The sequence below is a fragment of the Alternaria ventricosa genome (genome assembly GCF_023758065.1).
Source record: "Alternaria ventricosa strain BMP 2768 chromosome Unknown scaffold_18, whole genome shotgun sequence".
In the NCBI taxonomy this organism is placed as follows: Eukaryota; Fungi; Ascomycota; class Dothideomycetes; order Pleosporales; family Pleosporaceae; genus Alternaria; species Alternaria ventricosa.
In genome coordinates, this window is record NW_026055698.1 from 376658 (window position 1) to 392352 (window position 15695).

Consider the following 15695-nt stretch of genomic DNA (forward strand, 5'->3'; position numbering starts at 1 on the left):
CCCCAGCTTTCGCGCCCGCTGCATCACCACCCAAACCGACCCGACCGACGCGGCAATCCCGTCGCATCATCTCCGCCACCATGTACGGCATGAACCAAGCCTACCATGCCCCCGACCCGAGTGCGCAGGTGCCGAATCACCTCCTTCCCCATGTGCACCTGATATCCTCGTACCGGTTCCCTACTCTCCCGGGCCTCCAAGCTCCGCAAGCCCTCGAATACCTCATCAAAGGCCCGCAAATCGTGCGCGACACGTCTCCCGTCGCGTGGACCTACCTCGCAGCCCCTCCCCAAGATGGCACTGTCATCCTCACATGGCAGCCCCCGCGCATGGGCACCATGTTCGCCTCGGATGGAATGGTGTGGGCTGATGCTGAGACCGCATACGACATGAACGTGCGCGGATACGTATGTATATTCAGGCGTCATTTGCGCAAAATGCCTAACACCACAATAGACTCTCCAAGTCCTCGTCCACAACAGTGGCTACCACTACCCCCACGAACCATATGCCGTACATGCGCGTCATCGCTATCGCATCGCCGCAGGTCCTGGAAACATCGACCCCAATCTCTGGCTTGTGCACTACAAGCCCGCAGATCCACAAAGCAGAATGCCCGCCGCCCAGATACCCGTCCCACGAGAGGTCCAGGCCCAGTTCCAGATGCGCGCTCAACTTCAGCAAGCCGGACCGTTGATGCGCAAGGAATTCATGCTGGTAGACCAGGCCAATTGGCCAAAAGTCGAGTTTGGACACCAAGCGATGAGAGGCCCTCAGCCCCAGGGCTACAACCCCATGTACCCAGGCAGGTCATATGCTCCACAACCTCCGCCAGCCAAACGCCAGCGCTTGCCGACACAACCTCAACCTCGTCAACCCGCTGCAGGCACGCTAGCGCCGGACAACACTCTCGAAGAGGAGGAGAATGCGACACAAGATGCCTTTGACTTCCTCACTCCGCGCGAGATTAGCTTGTCGCGCTACAAGCAACATCACGAGTGGATGGAGGAAATCTTCTCATCACCGTACGCTGTTGGAAAGATCGCGCCCATCGATCTAGGCCTCGGCCTCATGGGCGAGCTTGCTCCGCTTACTGCTGGCATCTTGGACGTCCCGGGAGCTGAGAACGTGGAGCCAGGGAAGGAAAACTACCAAGTCAAGAACTACTACAAGCTGGACGCAGACCAGCTCAAGGACTTTGAGAAGCGCGTAGCAGAGTACACGAAGAACGAGCAGGCTGAGATTGACAAGATGAAGGCCGAGCACGCGAAGAAGGTGGCACAGTTGAAGCGCACCAGGACCTACATCAAAGCCGAACGCCGACTGCGCGATCTATCCCGCTCTACCGAGAGCGACGGCGAGGACGCGAACCCGGTCGAAGGAGTCGTACAAGATTTGGAGAAGTCGCTGGGTGTCAAGTTTGATGAGAAGAAGGCGGTTGTCTGCGTAGACAAGGGTGGTTTTATTGAAGTACAGCAACCCTCACCTCCAAAAGCTCAGATGAACGGCAACGGAGCTCAACAGCAAGCGAACGGCACATCGAATGGCATGAACAACCAGGGCTCAATGGAAGATAACTCTGCCGCGAACCTCTTGGATCAATATGGGTCGGGATCACTTTCTGGCACACCTATAGGCAACATGTCGTTGCCTAGACTATCGCAACCACCGAGTCAATCGCAGTCCGCCACCGGTACACCCAATGTACCACACGGCAACATGAACCAATCGTCGGCATTCGATCAACAAGATACAAGCCTTGATGTAGGAGCCGATCTTCTGGATCTGGATGTAGAAATGTCCGGCATGGCGGGTGCAGGAGACAAGACTGATGACTGGACGATGAACGACCAGTCAGGCAATGCCCAACAGCCAGCCGGTGGCGTTCAGCAGCCAAATATGGGCAACAACCAGCGCCCGAACAACGTCGGCGGGATGCCTCAATCCAACATCGATGCTGATGCAGGCAGCATGTTTGACACCGCTGATTTTGGAAGCTTCGACAACATCGATAGCGCTGGAGACGCGCTGGCCGACTATGGACACGATGACAACCTGGGCTTGGACCTTGTCGATGATTCGGCGTTCGGCGATGCTTTTCACGGGACTGAAATGCATCACGACGAGACTGGTGAAGGCGACCACGCATAGTATGCGTATGCGAATATGGATTTGAAGCTGGACTAGCCGGTGTCCTGGTGTGTTGAGTACTATTCTAGTGGCTGTACTATTACGTTTTGTATGACTTGGAGTCGACGGCGTCTCTTTGCAAATCCGTGGCTTAGCATTAGCCTGAAGGTTTCCATATACACAATTCTAGAGGCGATATTCTCTTGCTATGTTTGCAACTCAGCTTATGGCTGAAGCTACACGGAAACGTGAATAGGAAGGTGCAACGTTGTGTTCGGCCAATGTGGTATGGGTCGTCAACAATGTGTCGCAACCTGGCGGTGTTGAGGTTGCGACCAGCGTGTTGTACAGCTAACCCACAGCCATCTAACGCCACATCAACAAAGCAGGCAAACTTGACTAATTTCGCTGTATAGATGTGAGCATATCGCAGAGATTCTAATCGCGAAGCCGCTTGACATATATGCCGTGTACAATAAATCAAATTTGTGAACGCCCAGTGTTCTGATACATTGATGCGGTGTCTTCTTATTCCCACACCAAGCTCGTGTTATTATGGAACTGCCCTGTGTTAATATCCGATCCACGAGATTATACACTATAGTTAGCACTTTTACCAATCAGCCGTTTCGCCACGATTCTGTCCTTACGCGTCGAGTACTACACAGGCTTGATCACCAGTGTAAGCATATCGCGCTTAGCTACATATGCACGATAAAGAATAAGAAGATCAGCAGCGTTTGTAACGAATATACTGTCTGACTATGTAAGATCAGCTCATAATTGACACTGCTGTTACATTTTCGGAAGCCCGCTTTTTGCTCATCTCAAATCCCCCAGAACTTGATGCTTTTCTCTCGCAAGAGTGTCCGCGCTCTCAACAACTCACTTTGCTTCTTGCGTGAGCGGATATTTGGTGGCTTTCAAGATGCTCACCAGAGCGCGCTGGTTGCTTACTTTCATCTGCGTCTTTTATACCCCAACGTACTCGACTGCCGTGCTAAGGAATAGTAGAAGGACCCGACAAGCGGACCTCATACACCCTGTACTGGGTGTCCGTGGGCTGGGCATCGATACTATACATCCTCGATTGGAGATACGAGAGTTGGAACGAAACAAAGACCAATTCAATGTCTATCTGTTGGGCTTGCGACGACTGCAGAGCATAGGTCAATACGACAAGTTCTCCTACTACCAGATTGCGGGTAAGCTCTGGGACTGTTCCGTGCAATACCTCACCAGATACTTTCTTGGAATATGCTAATAGAAATCAGGAATACATGGTCGGCCTTATATACCATGGGATGACGTTGGCAAACATCCGAATGGAAGTAATGGCTACTGCGCTCATGGCAGCAACCTGTTTCCCACATGGCATAGACCTTATCTTGGCCTGATAGAAGTACGAAAAGAGACTTGCAGAATCTCTCTTCCACTAACCTATTGTAGGAGCTGCTCTACTCCAATGCTCAACAAGCAATCTCAGAGTTCCCGGTGGGAGAAGCGAGGGATAGGATGTCCAACGCCTTGAGCACCTTCCGCATGCCATATTGGGACGCCGCTGCTATACCGCCCAAGAACACAAGTTCCTTCCCGGCGATTGTACAACAGGAAATAGTCGAGATTGAAGTTCCAAATGGAGCAGTGACGACCACCATATCCGTTCCCAATCCGCTGTACGCATACCACTTCCACCCTTTGCCAGTTGACGACTTCAAGAGTGTACCGTGGATACTCTGGAATTCAACAATAAGATATCCAACTAGTATGGCGGGAAGCGCAGAGTCCCAGAATAACCTCGTAGAGGAGTCGCTCGATGGCAATAGGGTGAACCTCATGCAGCAGACTTATCAGATGCTGGGCATGCAAGCAAACTATCTGGACGTCAGTAACAGCATGGTGGAAATGAGTACCGAAGGTGCTATTCCGAATAGCCTGGAGTCGGTGCATGATACTTTGCATAATGCCATTGGTCGTGGTGGCCATATGTACGATGCAGCGTATTCGGCGTTTGACCCTATTTTCTGGTTGCTTCATACGTAGGTACTGCGTGTCGTGTCCTACAGGAAAGTTGTTGACTGTTGCTGTAGGAACGTCGACCGGTTGCTCGCTATCTGGCAAGATCTTCATCCGGATAGCTTCGTCGAGAGTCACGTCAATCCCTGGCCGACATTCGCGACTGCACCGTACACACAGGCGGACGAAAATACACGTAAGTACATCGCGGATGGTGTGACTAGCGTTGGATGACGTTGACAATAGCAGCCTTGTACCCATTCCACCGCAATGCAGCAGGCGACTTTTGGACCTCAGCCTCCGTTCGCGATCACACGGTTTTCGGCTCCACGTATCCAGAGTTCCTTGGGCTCTCCGCAACGGACAGTATGGTTGGTAGAGTGAACGCACTGTACGGAGGAAGTGCAACGTCACGGTTTTCATGGGAGGCCGCACGCGGCGAACAACATATTGCCAGTTCCCAGAGCAGCGATGTCCTGTACCAGTACTCCGCGGTCATACGTGGGCAACACATAGGTCCTGGGGGTGTTTCCAAGGTTTTCGTCTTCCTAGACGCAACCTTGAAGACCAACACCGGAACTTCGAGTACTCACGCATGGATGTCGGAGCCTGGGTTCGTTGGATATGCAGGTTTCCAGAATGCCGTTGGCCAGGCGAAGACCGAGATGCAGACCAATGGCGTGGTTGCATTGACAGCGGCGCTGGAAGACCGGATGCGCATGGGTGAACTGCGCAGTATGGATGAAATTGTTGTTGGAACATATCTGCAGGAGAAGCTACATTGGTTGCTTGTAAATGTAAGGCTCACCGATCCGGAAAACCTCAGCCATGCATACCTATATTTGCTAACCAGACTGTGCAGGCCAATGACAATGTCACTGCCCCTGAGGATGCGCCAGACTTCTCGATTGGCGTATCGTGGGCGAGAGTAACGCCAGGCACGGCAAGCACGCTGCCTGCAGTCCTGGGTAGCGGCTTCCAGCAGTTGCCACATGCTACGATGGGCAAGGCGGGTGGAGTGCAATGACAGAGGCGTTGGATGCGTATCTCGAATCTTGACTCATGATTAGTTTACTTATCGTGATAGTGGAAATACGTTCTTCCAAGTAGCGCAGCAATTTACGAGAATGCAGTCGGAGTAGCACGAGACAAACGCGATCACAAGAAGAGTCTATCGAGATGTGTTCTTTCTCCCGAGGTCTGCCTAGGCGGTCACACGCGCGATGTGGTCTTGGCGATTTGCCGCGCGATTGTCAAGACAAACAAGACATTGTTACCGCTCAGGTGTGAAACGGCACTCTATCGGAGACGGACGCTCTGGCAAATGACGATGCGTTGCAGCGACCCCTAACTTGGCTCAGGGGTTGCAGTCTCGGTTAAAGCGGCCCTCCACGTCAGCCCGCCAAGACAACGAAACGTTCTTCCGTGTGCTTGATTCTACGAGGCGTCGCACTAGCTTACGCCTCCATGCGCCGATGAGCAGTGGTACCGCTATCGTGAGCCGAATACGCGGATAGTTGGCTTTGCGGAGTTCTTCGTGGTGCTCTCGGGTTCGTAACTTTGGGTTGATTTTGGTCCTGCAGTAAGGAACGGTTCCGGGCGATCATGGCTAAGTGCAGCTGCATTGGCTGTGTTACATCCGCCAGCGGAGAGTTCCAGATATACCTAGGTAGGGACCATAGTCAGGAGAGCGCTACACGATGGAGTTGTAAAGGCCACAGATGCAGCTTGTTAGCGCGGGATGCCGTTTCCCTCTTTCTTCATGCTCCATGCTTCATCTGCCCGGGCACGCGACATGAGCACCAACCTCATTGCGGCTCAGGGGTGATCTGTGGTAGAGTCTTGCCATCAAGTTCAAGCATTACCTGGGGTTTTTGCCGCGCCCGCAAACCACTGATGGCGTGCCAAAGGAGAGTGCTAAAGTGACCTTCCCGATAGCCTCTCTTGGCATTATCCAACTGTCCACCATCTGCCCAGTGAGCCGCGTCTACTGCAGGGTGCGCGTTCCTGAAAAGATGTAGCCCCCACCGGTAGGGCCAGGGTGCATTGGCTTCTCGAGGCCAAACTGCTGGTTTACGCTTACACTTCCTTTTGACCTCTGCTCCCCTCTTTGCCGTCGACTTTGAGCCTTGCTGCAGCGATTCCATCATTACGAGCGCCGTTGTTCTTCGCTTTCTTGGAACCCGGAATTCGGCACCAGCGGAATTTCCAAGCCACCTGGGCACGCATCAGCAAGTTTCGAAGCCACGGCGATGCGCCTGAGCACATACTATAGTTCTTAACTCCTCACCTTCCTTGAATAGTAGACTTTCTTTTGGCTTTGCACGCTACATCTTTTCACCATGCCCCCTCGCGACGCCAACTGGATAGATGTAAGTCGTACCCGCCGTCACAAGCACAGTTGTGTAACTGGGGCTAACAGTGTGCTATAGGGCCTCCGAGGCATAGCATCATTTATGGTCGTATGCGGTCACCTATGTACTGCCTTTGTACCATGGCTACACCAGCCCGCCGCAGACGCAAAAACCGCGCCGCACCTCTTCCAGCTCCCCTTCTTCCGCCTCGCCGTCGGAGGTCGTAGCGCCGTAGCTCTCTTCTTCCTCGTAACTGGATACGTCAATTCGATTGGGCCGATTAGCAAGTCGCGCCAGGGAAATCACGATGCTGCCTTCCACGGCATTGCACGAAGTGCGCTCGCGCGCTCAGGAAGGCTGATTCTCCCCACCATGGCTGCGACAATCGTTACCTGGTTCATGGCGAATACGAACGCGTACCATATGACGAAGCACGTCGATGCGCAGTGGATACGGCAGGGTTGGCACCGACAGGAGCCTACGTTATGGATGGCGTTCAAGTCGCTGTTCAGGGCGCAAACAGAGACATGGACGACCGGCTGGGACGAGTACGATGGCACACAATGGACACTGCATATGTTCTTGGAAGGCGCATTCATGGTCTATACAACCATGCTTGCTACAATTTTGGTACGACCGAAAGCGCGGTTCATCATCTACGGAATCATGTACATGTATTTCTGGCAAGTCGGCAAAGGTATATATAGTCCTGACCTGCAAACGAACAGGGCAATCGCTAACTAGAGCAGACCTCACAGTTGGCTCCATCAAGGGCCTCAACATCGTCACGGGCATGTTTGTAGCCGAGTTGCACAACCACTACAAGGATGCCGCCACCTCCGTCCTACCCGCCCCCATCCCCGCCATCATGATAATCTGCGGCATGTTCATGGCTGGATTTCCCCAGGACTCGGCCCAGAACACACGCTGGTCGCACACAATGGCCACCATCATGCACAGCCTGACCGCCGATAAGACGGACATCCGGAGATACTGGGATCACCTGGGAGCCGCGTTTGTCCTGCTGGGGATCTTCTTCTCAAGGAACGCACGCAGGCTCCTTACTTCACCTGTCTTCAACTTCCTCGGTCGCGTCAGTTTCCCCGTATACCTGCTGCACAACACTTTTATCAAGTCTGTGCTTACCTGGATGATTTACCTACCTTCCGCTATGAACCCACCGAAGAACGAGAAGGGAGAGCAACAAGACCTCCAGCGCGGATCGACGACACACATTCTTATCGCCATTGCGGTCTTTTACTACATCCTATACCGAACCGCGGCACTATGGGTTAAGCACGTTGACCCCGTATGCGCAAACATCGTCAACGCAGCAACGAAGTGGGCATATGGCGAGCCACAACAGAAGGAGGCCCGTCCGATACTAGGGAATGGCAACGGAACGACCGATAAGAGCGTTCTTCCTTCATAAGTCCGTGTTTCTGGTCAGACACTTTGTTATTTTTCCCTCCATTCTTGTTGATCATTTTGCTGGAGCTGGAGCTTCTCGTATTACTATTCCAATTTTTAAATCTCAAATTTTCCTTTGTGTCAAAGCATCTTTCGGAGCAAGCATTGTGCGTTTGAGTCAGCGACCATGGCATGTAAGCTTGGACGTTTTGGAGTATACAAAGTCACATAACCTGGTAAATGGATGGTTTTGAAAGGGTCGAGGAGAAGTACAGTACGCTAAAGTAGACGAATGAACACATGAAACTTAATTTCTGGACTCGACATGCCCTTCGAGTGTTGTTTTCGAATCACTCAGAGTTACATCGTATGCGTCACATGCCCACAAGCCAACTCGTTTTGGGCGCAAAAGATCCATGTCATCGCCAACCACTTCACTTTCCAAAGGTCATTTACGAACGAACAACTCTTTTTGGAGAGTCACTCATGCATTTGAGGGTGTCGAGAAGAGGAGAAAAGGTCAGAAGGCAGAGATTATATATGCTTGGTAGCTGGCGCTAACATGTTTTTGTGTTGGCGCCGATGAGGTCACGCAGCGCGAGCCATGCTTCAGCCGTTTGGCGGTGACTGATGAAGAAGGCATCGCGGGGGTTGATGACGACAGTAAATTTTTTGGGGACAGATAGATGGAGCGATAGTCCAGCGTGACGAATACATTAGTTTGTATACTCTGTTATCGTCCTAGCCAAATATCATGAATACCTCCTAGATATGCCTTGTTCTTTCCTTCGCCTCTCGATCTACACTCGTATGCGGCATCCTCTATCTTAGCAGATGTGAAGACCTTCGAAACGGAATTCATTCCAGAAGAGCGAGCTGAGCACACATGTGACGAAATTGTTGTGTATGATCAGGCATTATCATTATCGTAAAAGTGTCTATCAAAACGAGTAGCGAGTGAACCGATAATACTGCTGCCGGAATAGGGTATCGAGAAACGCGAAAGCCAAAAATCCCAAATCCACCATCATAACCGTCCAGTCAATCTGCCTTACCATCGTCCATCCGTAGTCATCGCATACCAAACCAAACAGCACAAACATGAATACAGGGAAGAATGAGAGCTTGGTCGTCAAGCCAGCTCTTTACATGTTCTCAATGACATGCGAGTTGATGGCGCTCTGGAAGCCGTGGCTGTTGCCGCCGTATTCCTGTGCTGCTGAGCTCTGCACACCCATTGGGCTGGCGCCGTGGGAGCTGGGTCCTTCGCCAACGGAGTCGGCTTGAGCGAGCGCGCTCTGGACAGTTTGGTTCTGGAAGTACAAAGTCAGTATGTGGCTTGAATGCAGCTCGTACAGTTAAGACCTACCTGTGCTGGGAGAAAGATGACTTTTGAGTTCGCTGACTTCGCCATAGCTTGCATGGCTTCCAGGTATCTGATCTGCATAGCTGGAGCACTGCTGAGAATGTCGGCAGCTTGACGCATAAGCTTAGCGGCCTCGACTTCAGCCCTCGCAGCAATAACCTTGGCTTCTCCGGTACGCTTGCTCTGCGCAGCCATAGAGAGCGAGTCCTGCAGATCCTGGCTGAAGATGATATCCTTGACGAGCATAGACTCAACCTCGACACCCCAACCAAGTGCCGTCTCTTCGATAATCTCACGGATCGACTGAGCAATCTCCTCACGACGCTCAATCACATCTTGCAGCACCCTCGCACCAACAACATGCCTCAGCGTCGTCTGCGTACGCTCCACAAGCGCCTGACGGATGTTGGAAATGGAGAAAGCGGCCTTGTGCGGCGAGGTGATGCGGTAGTAGATGACGGAAGTCAACTGAAGGGAGACGTTGTCCTTGGTCATGCAGACTTGCTTGGGGACTTCGACGATTTGGATCTTGATGTCGACTTGGACGAGTTGCTCGGATAGTGGGTTTACGTAGACGAGACCGGGGTCGACGGCGCGGGCGAAGCGGCCGAACTTTGTGACGAGACCTACGTTTCCTTGGTTGACAGGCTTGTAGGGGTTGGGGCAGACGATGCAGCAGGGGATGGCTCCTAGGGTACCGATGCAGCCGCCTAGGGTGTTGATCTAGATGGGTGTTAGAGTGGCGCATAGGATTGGATTTAAGGTAAACATACCATGCCACCATACCATCCGTTGGTGTCAGCATCAGCATCGTCAGGCTGGATAACCCTCGCGTAGCTAGGCTGAAGATCCTCTCGACGCGGTGGTTGAACCTTGATAACCGGCTCGGCAGTGCGAGGTGACTGAGTGCCACCATTAACAGGTGCCTTTCCGTTGATGTCGCTCATAGTTGCGGTAGTACGTTGATTGTTAACGGTATCGTTATCGTGAAGAATGGGTCTGGAAGAAGAATGCGTAGACTCGGCGATGGTAGAAGGATATGTGAGGGACATTATTCGACAACAACAGGGTGTCGTTGGCTTATATGCACCCAGGCAATTGCATTCACAGCACCATGCATTTTGAGCGGGGAAGCTAGCTTAGCTCGATCCCTGCTCGTGCCCTTGTCACGCTAGTATGTGGCCACTTCTTGGGGCTGTGCGCACCTGTCTTACCATCGCATGCGACCAAAGGGACTCTTGATGACAGCGTAGAATGCGCATCCATTATCACCTGCTGCAAGGCTCACTACGATCCTTGAGATGAAGCGACGAACACATTAGCCCTGGATTCCAGTACACATACCAGCGCGCACCTCTGCCGTTTGACACAAACCCATCGAATTCCCGTCACACAACATCCACGCACCTCCAAGGCCTCCCGCACTCGGCTAAGTCGGGAACCAAGCCCAGTGCACACCCTTCGGGTTTACTCGTGACGTGCAAATACGCTCAAGGCACACTCGATATATGCAAACGGGCCATACAGAGGGCGTGCTCATACATGTCCGACGTCAGCGATCTGGCCATTCGATAAGCACACCAATTCAGCCATCTCAGCATTATCACGCGCCTCGTGGATCGGGCAACAAGTGCCCCGGCCATTGGATTCAGCCCTGTAGGTGGGTTTCGTGGCGAAGGCTCGGCTAAGGATGTTAGGCCATATCTGAAAGGGGACTAACAACGCCCGAGGAGGCTGGTGAGTTGGTCTGCACGCTCGACGGGTTATTTCCGATCTTCTAAGCGCGCTGGTAAGGAAAAACATCGTGAGGCATCGCGCTTGTGTTGGTGCTGGCTATTCTTCTCTACGGCACAGTCGTGAGCTGTCTCTTCTGCCTTCTGGATGGCTCTGATGTGTAAGTCATCTTGCAGCCATCTGGACAAGGATTGCGCCACGGCGGTACTATCTACACCGTGTACGAAGTGCATATCTTCGCATTTCGTGTTTTCCTACTCCGGTCCGCACCGGTCAGATATCGCTCACGAGCGATATCGCCGTGCCATGAGCGAGTAGAAATTACCTCACGAAGAGGCTGCGCATTTTCCGCATTGCCTTGCGCATTTCCGTTGCAGGACGCCGGTGAGCATCAATTTCCTCATCCCTCATCTCGAGATGAGTGGTGTGGGAATAATGCACAGCCCAATCAGGCCTTCGACTACCAGACAATGCCTCTTTGAAGTCTTATTCCAACTCCATTAGACCCATCGCGAAACAGCTTACTCAGGGAACCACCTTGTTGTTGGTCTGTTTTGGGGTCGTGGTGTTTGCTCGCCTTGAAGAGGCACAGCTAGTACGGCCTATATATACTGTCCGCCTACTACGCCCCAGCGCTATGGTCCTGTTTCCGCGCCGCACATGGCTTTCCAGGTACTTAAGCGCCCAGGTCCATTCTTTTGGCCTACTTACAGACCAACATTAGTTCGAGAACACGATATCCTGGTTTCTAGCGTGTTGCATACAACACACTCTCAAGTGATCGAAAAAGTGCAATGTAGTAGCGTGGAGGTCGTCACGGCGATCCAGCCTGTCAGACCTCCAACGAAGCTGATCATGTATTCGTCAACCAGACATATGAAGCACCGAATCTTGCACTGCCCTGTATCGTAGGATGCAACTGTAATGTATGTATTGCATATAACCTAGAATCTAATGAATGCCAATACGTGATGTGCGACCAAACGCCAAACATGCAGCAAACGAATATTGTACAGCATCTCCGGAACCCCCAACCCCCCTCTTCTACTTCAAAATACTCGCCCCTCTCCGATCCTTCTTGAGCGGCGAGAAGGTGAAGGCCTCCTCACTCATCATGTTGAATCCACCCGAAATGGGGCGTCCTTGTCCCTGCTTACCCAATACATTCTTACTCAGGGCCCTCGCCGCGAAAAGGCCTTTGCTGAGACCAACAGGTTTCAGGGGCGCAGCGTCCTCGGCATCTTCAGAATCGAAGAGCGTCTTGCCGGCACCGGCACCGAGCTTGCGCTTCTTCTTCTTCTCTGCGGCGGGTTCCTCGGTGAATGTGGCAAAGGACATGAGAGACTTGCGAGGCTTCACTTTGCTGGATTTCTTGGATGGGCCATCGTCGTCTTTGGTCGGGACTGATACAGGTGCGTTTTCGGACGCGTCTTTGGATGTGTTGTGTGAGAGCTCAGATGCTTCCTCTGAGACCATCTCCAGGACTGGGGCAGCGTTCTTCTTACGTGGCTTTGCGTTTGCCTTGCTCGATGCTGATGGAGCGAGTGCCTTGACCTTGGGTTGGGCAGTCTTCTTGAGGGCTTTCTTGGGAGGCGCTGTCGGAGTAGCTTGCTCTTCAGCAGCTTCTTCTTCGACTGGCTCGGCTTCCTCTTCCTCTTCTTCAATTATAGGGCTGTCAAGTGCTATGTTGCTCGCTTTGTTCAGGAATGGCGTTAGGGAGAAAGTGGATGTATCGCCCATGGCAGAGACCGAAGTGCCGCGCCTCGCCTTCTTCGCAGGGAAGCCGTCTCCCGGCGTACCCAGCATGGTCTCTGGCTCAGCAGTAGCTGCCATACGTTTCCGGGCAGTCTTTGCGGGCTTGCTAGACGCAGCCGCGATGCTCTTAACAGGCGGTGCAGTCTGTGCCCGGTCTGCCCTCTGAAGCTCGGCTTCCTTCTCCTTCAACTTCTCCTTGGTCGTTCGCAGCTTCTCGCGGAAGGCACTCAGCTTGTCATCGAGAACTGCATTCTTGCCCTGGAGTTCGGCCAGAGTCTGTTTGTATTCCTTCTCTTGCTTCTTGCGTTCGCGCTTCTCTTCTTCCAGCTCTTTCCGTGCGGCTTCGGCTTGATCGTCGGGTTGTTGCGAGCCTTTCCTCGACGCCTTCTCCGCCTTCTGACGCTCGCGCTTCTCCTGTTCAAGTTCTTGTCGCAGCTCTTCGATCTCTGCATCGCGAGCGGCGGTGTCTTTGCGGGCTTTCTCTGCTTGTAGGCGCGCAGCTTTCTCTTGTTGTAATTCCTCGCGGAGTTGTTCGATGGCGGCATCCTGGGCCTCACTGCGCTTGCTAGCCTTATTGGCTTCCTTCTTGGACAGGCTCTCGACCTTAGCCTGCAGACTTTCGGTGGCCTGTTGTTGCGACTCCAGATCGGCCTGCACCTTCTCCATGGCCTTTTCAGCCTTTGTGAGCCCAGCCTCGGCCTTCATCCGGTCCTTCTTCTCGGTTGCGAGCTCATTGCGCACCTCCTCCAACTCGTTGCGGAGGTCCTCATCCTGCTCCATCTTCTTCCCTTGTTTCGCGATGGTACGGGCTGAGGTTCGCTTCTCGTTCTCGAGTTCGACTTGTAGCGTAGTCATCTGGCGTTGCAATGCGAGCTTCTCGGAGAGCAGGCCGGTGTTTGCTTCGACCTGGGCGCGTAGGTGTTCGACTTCGGGGCGTAGTGATGAGATTTCGCGGGAGAGGGCGAGTTTGTCGGAAAGTATCTTGTTGGAGTCGGATGTGACGTTTTCCATAGCCTTGAGTTCGGCCTAAGAGAAGTAAGCAAATAGCGCAATGACCGATAGGCCGGACGTGCTTACCTTGAGATTCGCGACTTCCCGCGCCTGGGTGCGGATGGTGTTTTGTGCTGCCTCTGCCTCTGCTCGTTGCTCGTCCAACTGCGCAAGGGCCTCTTCGAGTGATGCCTCTAGCTCGTCGGAGCGCGCCTGCTCTTCCTCGAGTTGTTCGTGTAGGTCGCTGTTCTCGTCTTGCAGGAGGCACTGGGCGACTCGCAACTTCCGGATCTCCTCGTCCTTGACTACAGCTTCGACCGAATGCTTACTCCGCTCGAGACTGAGTTCCAGCGTCGCGTTCCGCAGCGAATGTTGGAGCTGATAGGGTTAGTAGAAGGTCTAAGACATAGCAGCCGAACAGGGTCCAGCGGGCTTTCACTCACATCCTTCATCTCGTAGTTGATGTCCATGTCTGCCTCGACAGTGGCGACCATGGTATAATATCTGCTCAATGATGCGCGAGTGTGTCGCTAGGTGTAGATGTAGGACGGAATGTGGTGGGGCTTTAGGTAGACGCGACTGGGTAAACAAACAGAGCGCAGATGGCCGTCATGGAGCTAGCAACACAACAAAGTGAAGGAATGACGCTGGAAAGATGAAGATAACACGCGAAAACTAATGAGAAACGAAACGCCTCTTGGATAGTCCAGTAGACCTTTGAGGTTCACCATCCGGAGTGCTGACCTCCAAAGCCCATGTCGCGCACCCCTGCCCAGGTGTCGGCCTTGGCATTACGCACGCCGCATCTCCGAGCTCGAGGCCACGTTCCCAAGCATCAGTCCAACCCACCAAAGCTCCGCACACCAACTCTCCACCCGCCAAACGACACAATGCGGTGGTTACAGCTCCTCACTGCCTCGCTGCTGCCCTTTACCGCTCTGGCAGCCAAGAAATCGACCGGCGACCGCTTCACTGACGCCCGCGCCAAGTCGCTTTCCGTGGGCCATCCGCTCAAGCTCGACGACGCCGGTTATGCGCAATTGACCAAGTCTCCGAGAGATTATGGCGTTGCGGTGCTTTTGACGGCGCTGGAGCCGAGGTTCGGATGCATGCTCTGCAGGGACTTCCAGCCAGAGTGGGATTTGCTGGGCAAGAGCTGGATGAAGGGTGACAAAGATGGGAAGACGAGACTGGTCTTTGGCACGTTGGACTTTGTCGACGGAAAGAACACTTTCCAGTCGGTGAGATGACCCTGCTTCTCTACTACAGACTCTCCAAAACTAACAATTCGTAGATGATGCTTCAAACCGCACCCGTCCTCCTCTACTTCCACCCAACCGTCGGCGCAAACGCAAAGGTCGACTCCGCACCCGTCCGCTTCGACTTCACCGCCGGCCCCCAAAAAGCCGAACAGATCCACGCCTGGATCGCGCGCCAGCTCCCCGCTGACGTGCCCAAGCCCTCCGTCTCCCGCCCCATCGACTGGGTCTTCTACATCTCCGCAACCGTCATCGTGCTAGGCGGCATCACAGCCATCTCAGTCGCCTGGCCATATATCATTCCCATCCTGCAGAACCGCAACCTCTGGGCCGCCATCAGTCTCATCGCCGTGCTTCTCTTTACCAGTGGCCACATGTTCAACCACATCAGGAAGACACCATATGTAGTTGGTGATGGCAAGGGTGGTATGAACTACTTCGCCGGAGGCTTCAGCAGCCAGTACGGTCTCGAGTCGCAGATTGTTGCTGCCATTTACGGCATCCTCGCTTTTGCTGCCATCTCGCTCGCCATCAAGGTTCCCAGGATCAAAGACCCGCGCGCACAGTCGTTCGCTGTTTTCCTGTGGACCGGTGTCTTGTTCGGCATGTACAGCTTCCTGCTCAGCGTCTTCCGTATCAAGAACGGCGGATACCCCTTCTATCTGCCCCCGTTCTAGGTGA

At 53.3% G+C, this 15695-nt stretch overlaps 6 protein-coding genes across 6 annotated transcripts; 4 read left to right on the top strand and 2 right to left on the bottom strand.

Moving 5' to 3' along the window:
• Window positions 1-80: 80 nt before the first annotated feature.
• J4E93_008820 (uncharacterized protein) lies at window positions 81-2151 on the top strand (the record flags this gene model as incomplete). Its single annotated transcript, XM_049346717.1, has 2 exons — window positions 81-407; window positions 457-2151. 2 exons carry the CDS (start codon window positions 81-83, stop codon window positions 2149-2151), a joined length of 2022 nt encoding a protein of 673 aa, XP_049196137.1.
• Window positions 2152-3897: 1746 nt separating this feature from the next.
• Window positions 3898-5173, top strand: J4E93_008821 (uncharacterized protein; the record flags this gene model as incomplete). Its single annotated transcript, XM_049346718.1, has 3 exons — window positions 3898-4048; window positions 4396-4943; window positions 5009-5173. 3 exons carry the CDS (start codon window positions 3898-3900, stop codon window positions 5171-5173), a joined length of 864 nt encoding a protein of 287 aa, XP_049196138.1.
• Window positions 5174-6602: 1429 nt separating this feature from the next.
• Window positions 6603-7932, top strand: J4E93_008822 (uncharacterized protein; the record flags this gene model as incomplete). Its single annotated transcript, XM_049346719.1, has 2 exons — window positions 6603-7197; window positions 7250-7932. 2 exons carry the CDS (start codon window positions 6603-6605, stop codon window positions 7930-7932), a joined length of 1278 nt encoding a protein of 425 aa, XP_049196139.1.
• A 1123-nt stretch (window positions 7933-9055) lies between these two features.
• Window positions 9056-10223, bottom strand: J4E93_008823 (uncharacterized protein; the record flags this gene model as incomplete). The annotated part of the gene is made up of 3 exons (XM_049346720.1): window positions 9056-9223; window positions 9280-9999; window positions 10050-10223. The coding sequence occupies 3 exons, from the start codon at window positions 10221-10223 to the stop codon at window positions 9056-9058; spliced, it is 1062 nt and encodes a 353-aa protein (XP_049196140.1).
• Window positions 10224-12054: 1831 nt separating this feature from the next.
• Window positions 12055-14249, bottom strand: J4E93_008824 (uncharacterized protein; the record flags this gene model as incomplete). Its single annotated transcript, XM_049346721.1, has 3 exons — window positions 12055-13791; window positions 13843-14133; window positions 14199-14249. 3 exons carry the CDS (start codon window positions 14247-14249, stop codon window positions 12055-12057), a joined length of 2079 nt encoding a protein of 692 aa, XP_049196141.1.
• A 396-nt stretch (window positions 14250-14645) lies between these two features.
• Window positions 14646-15691, top strand: J4E93_008825 (uncharacterized protein; the record flags this gene model as incomplete). The annotated part of the gene is made up of 2 exons (XM_049346722.1): window positions 14646-14996; window positions 15050-15691. The coding sequence occupies 2 exons, from the start codon at window positions 14646-14648 to the stop codon at window positions 15689-15691; spliced, it is 993 nt and encodes a 330-aa protein (XP_049196142.1).
• Between the last annotated feature and the right edge of the window lie 4 nt (window positions 15692-15695).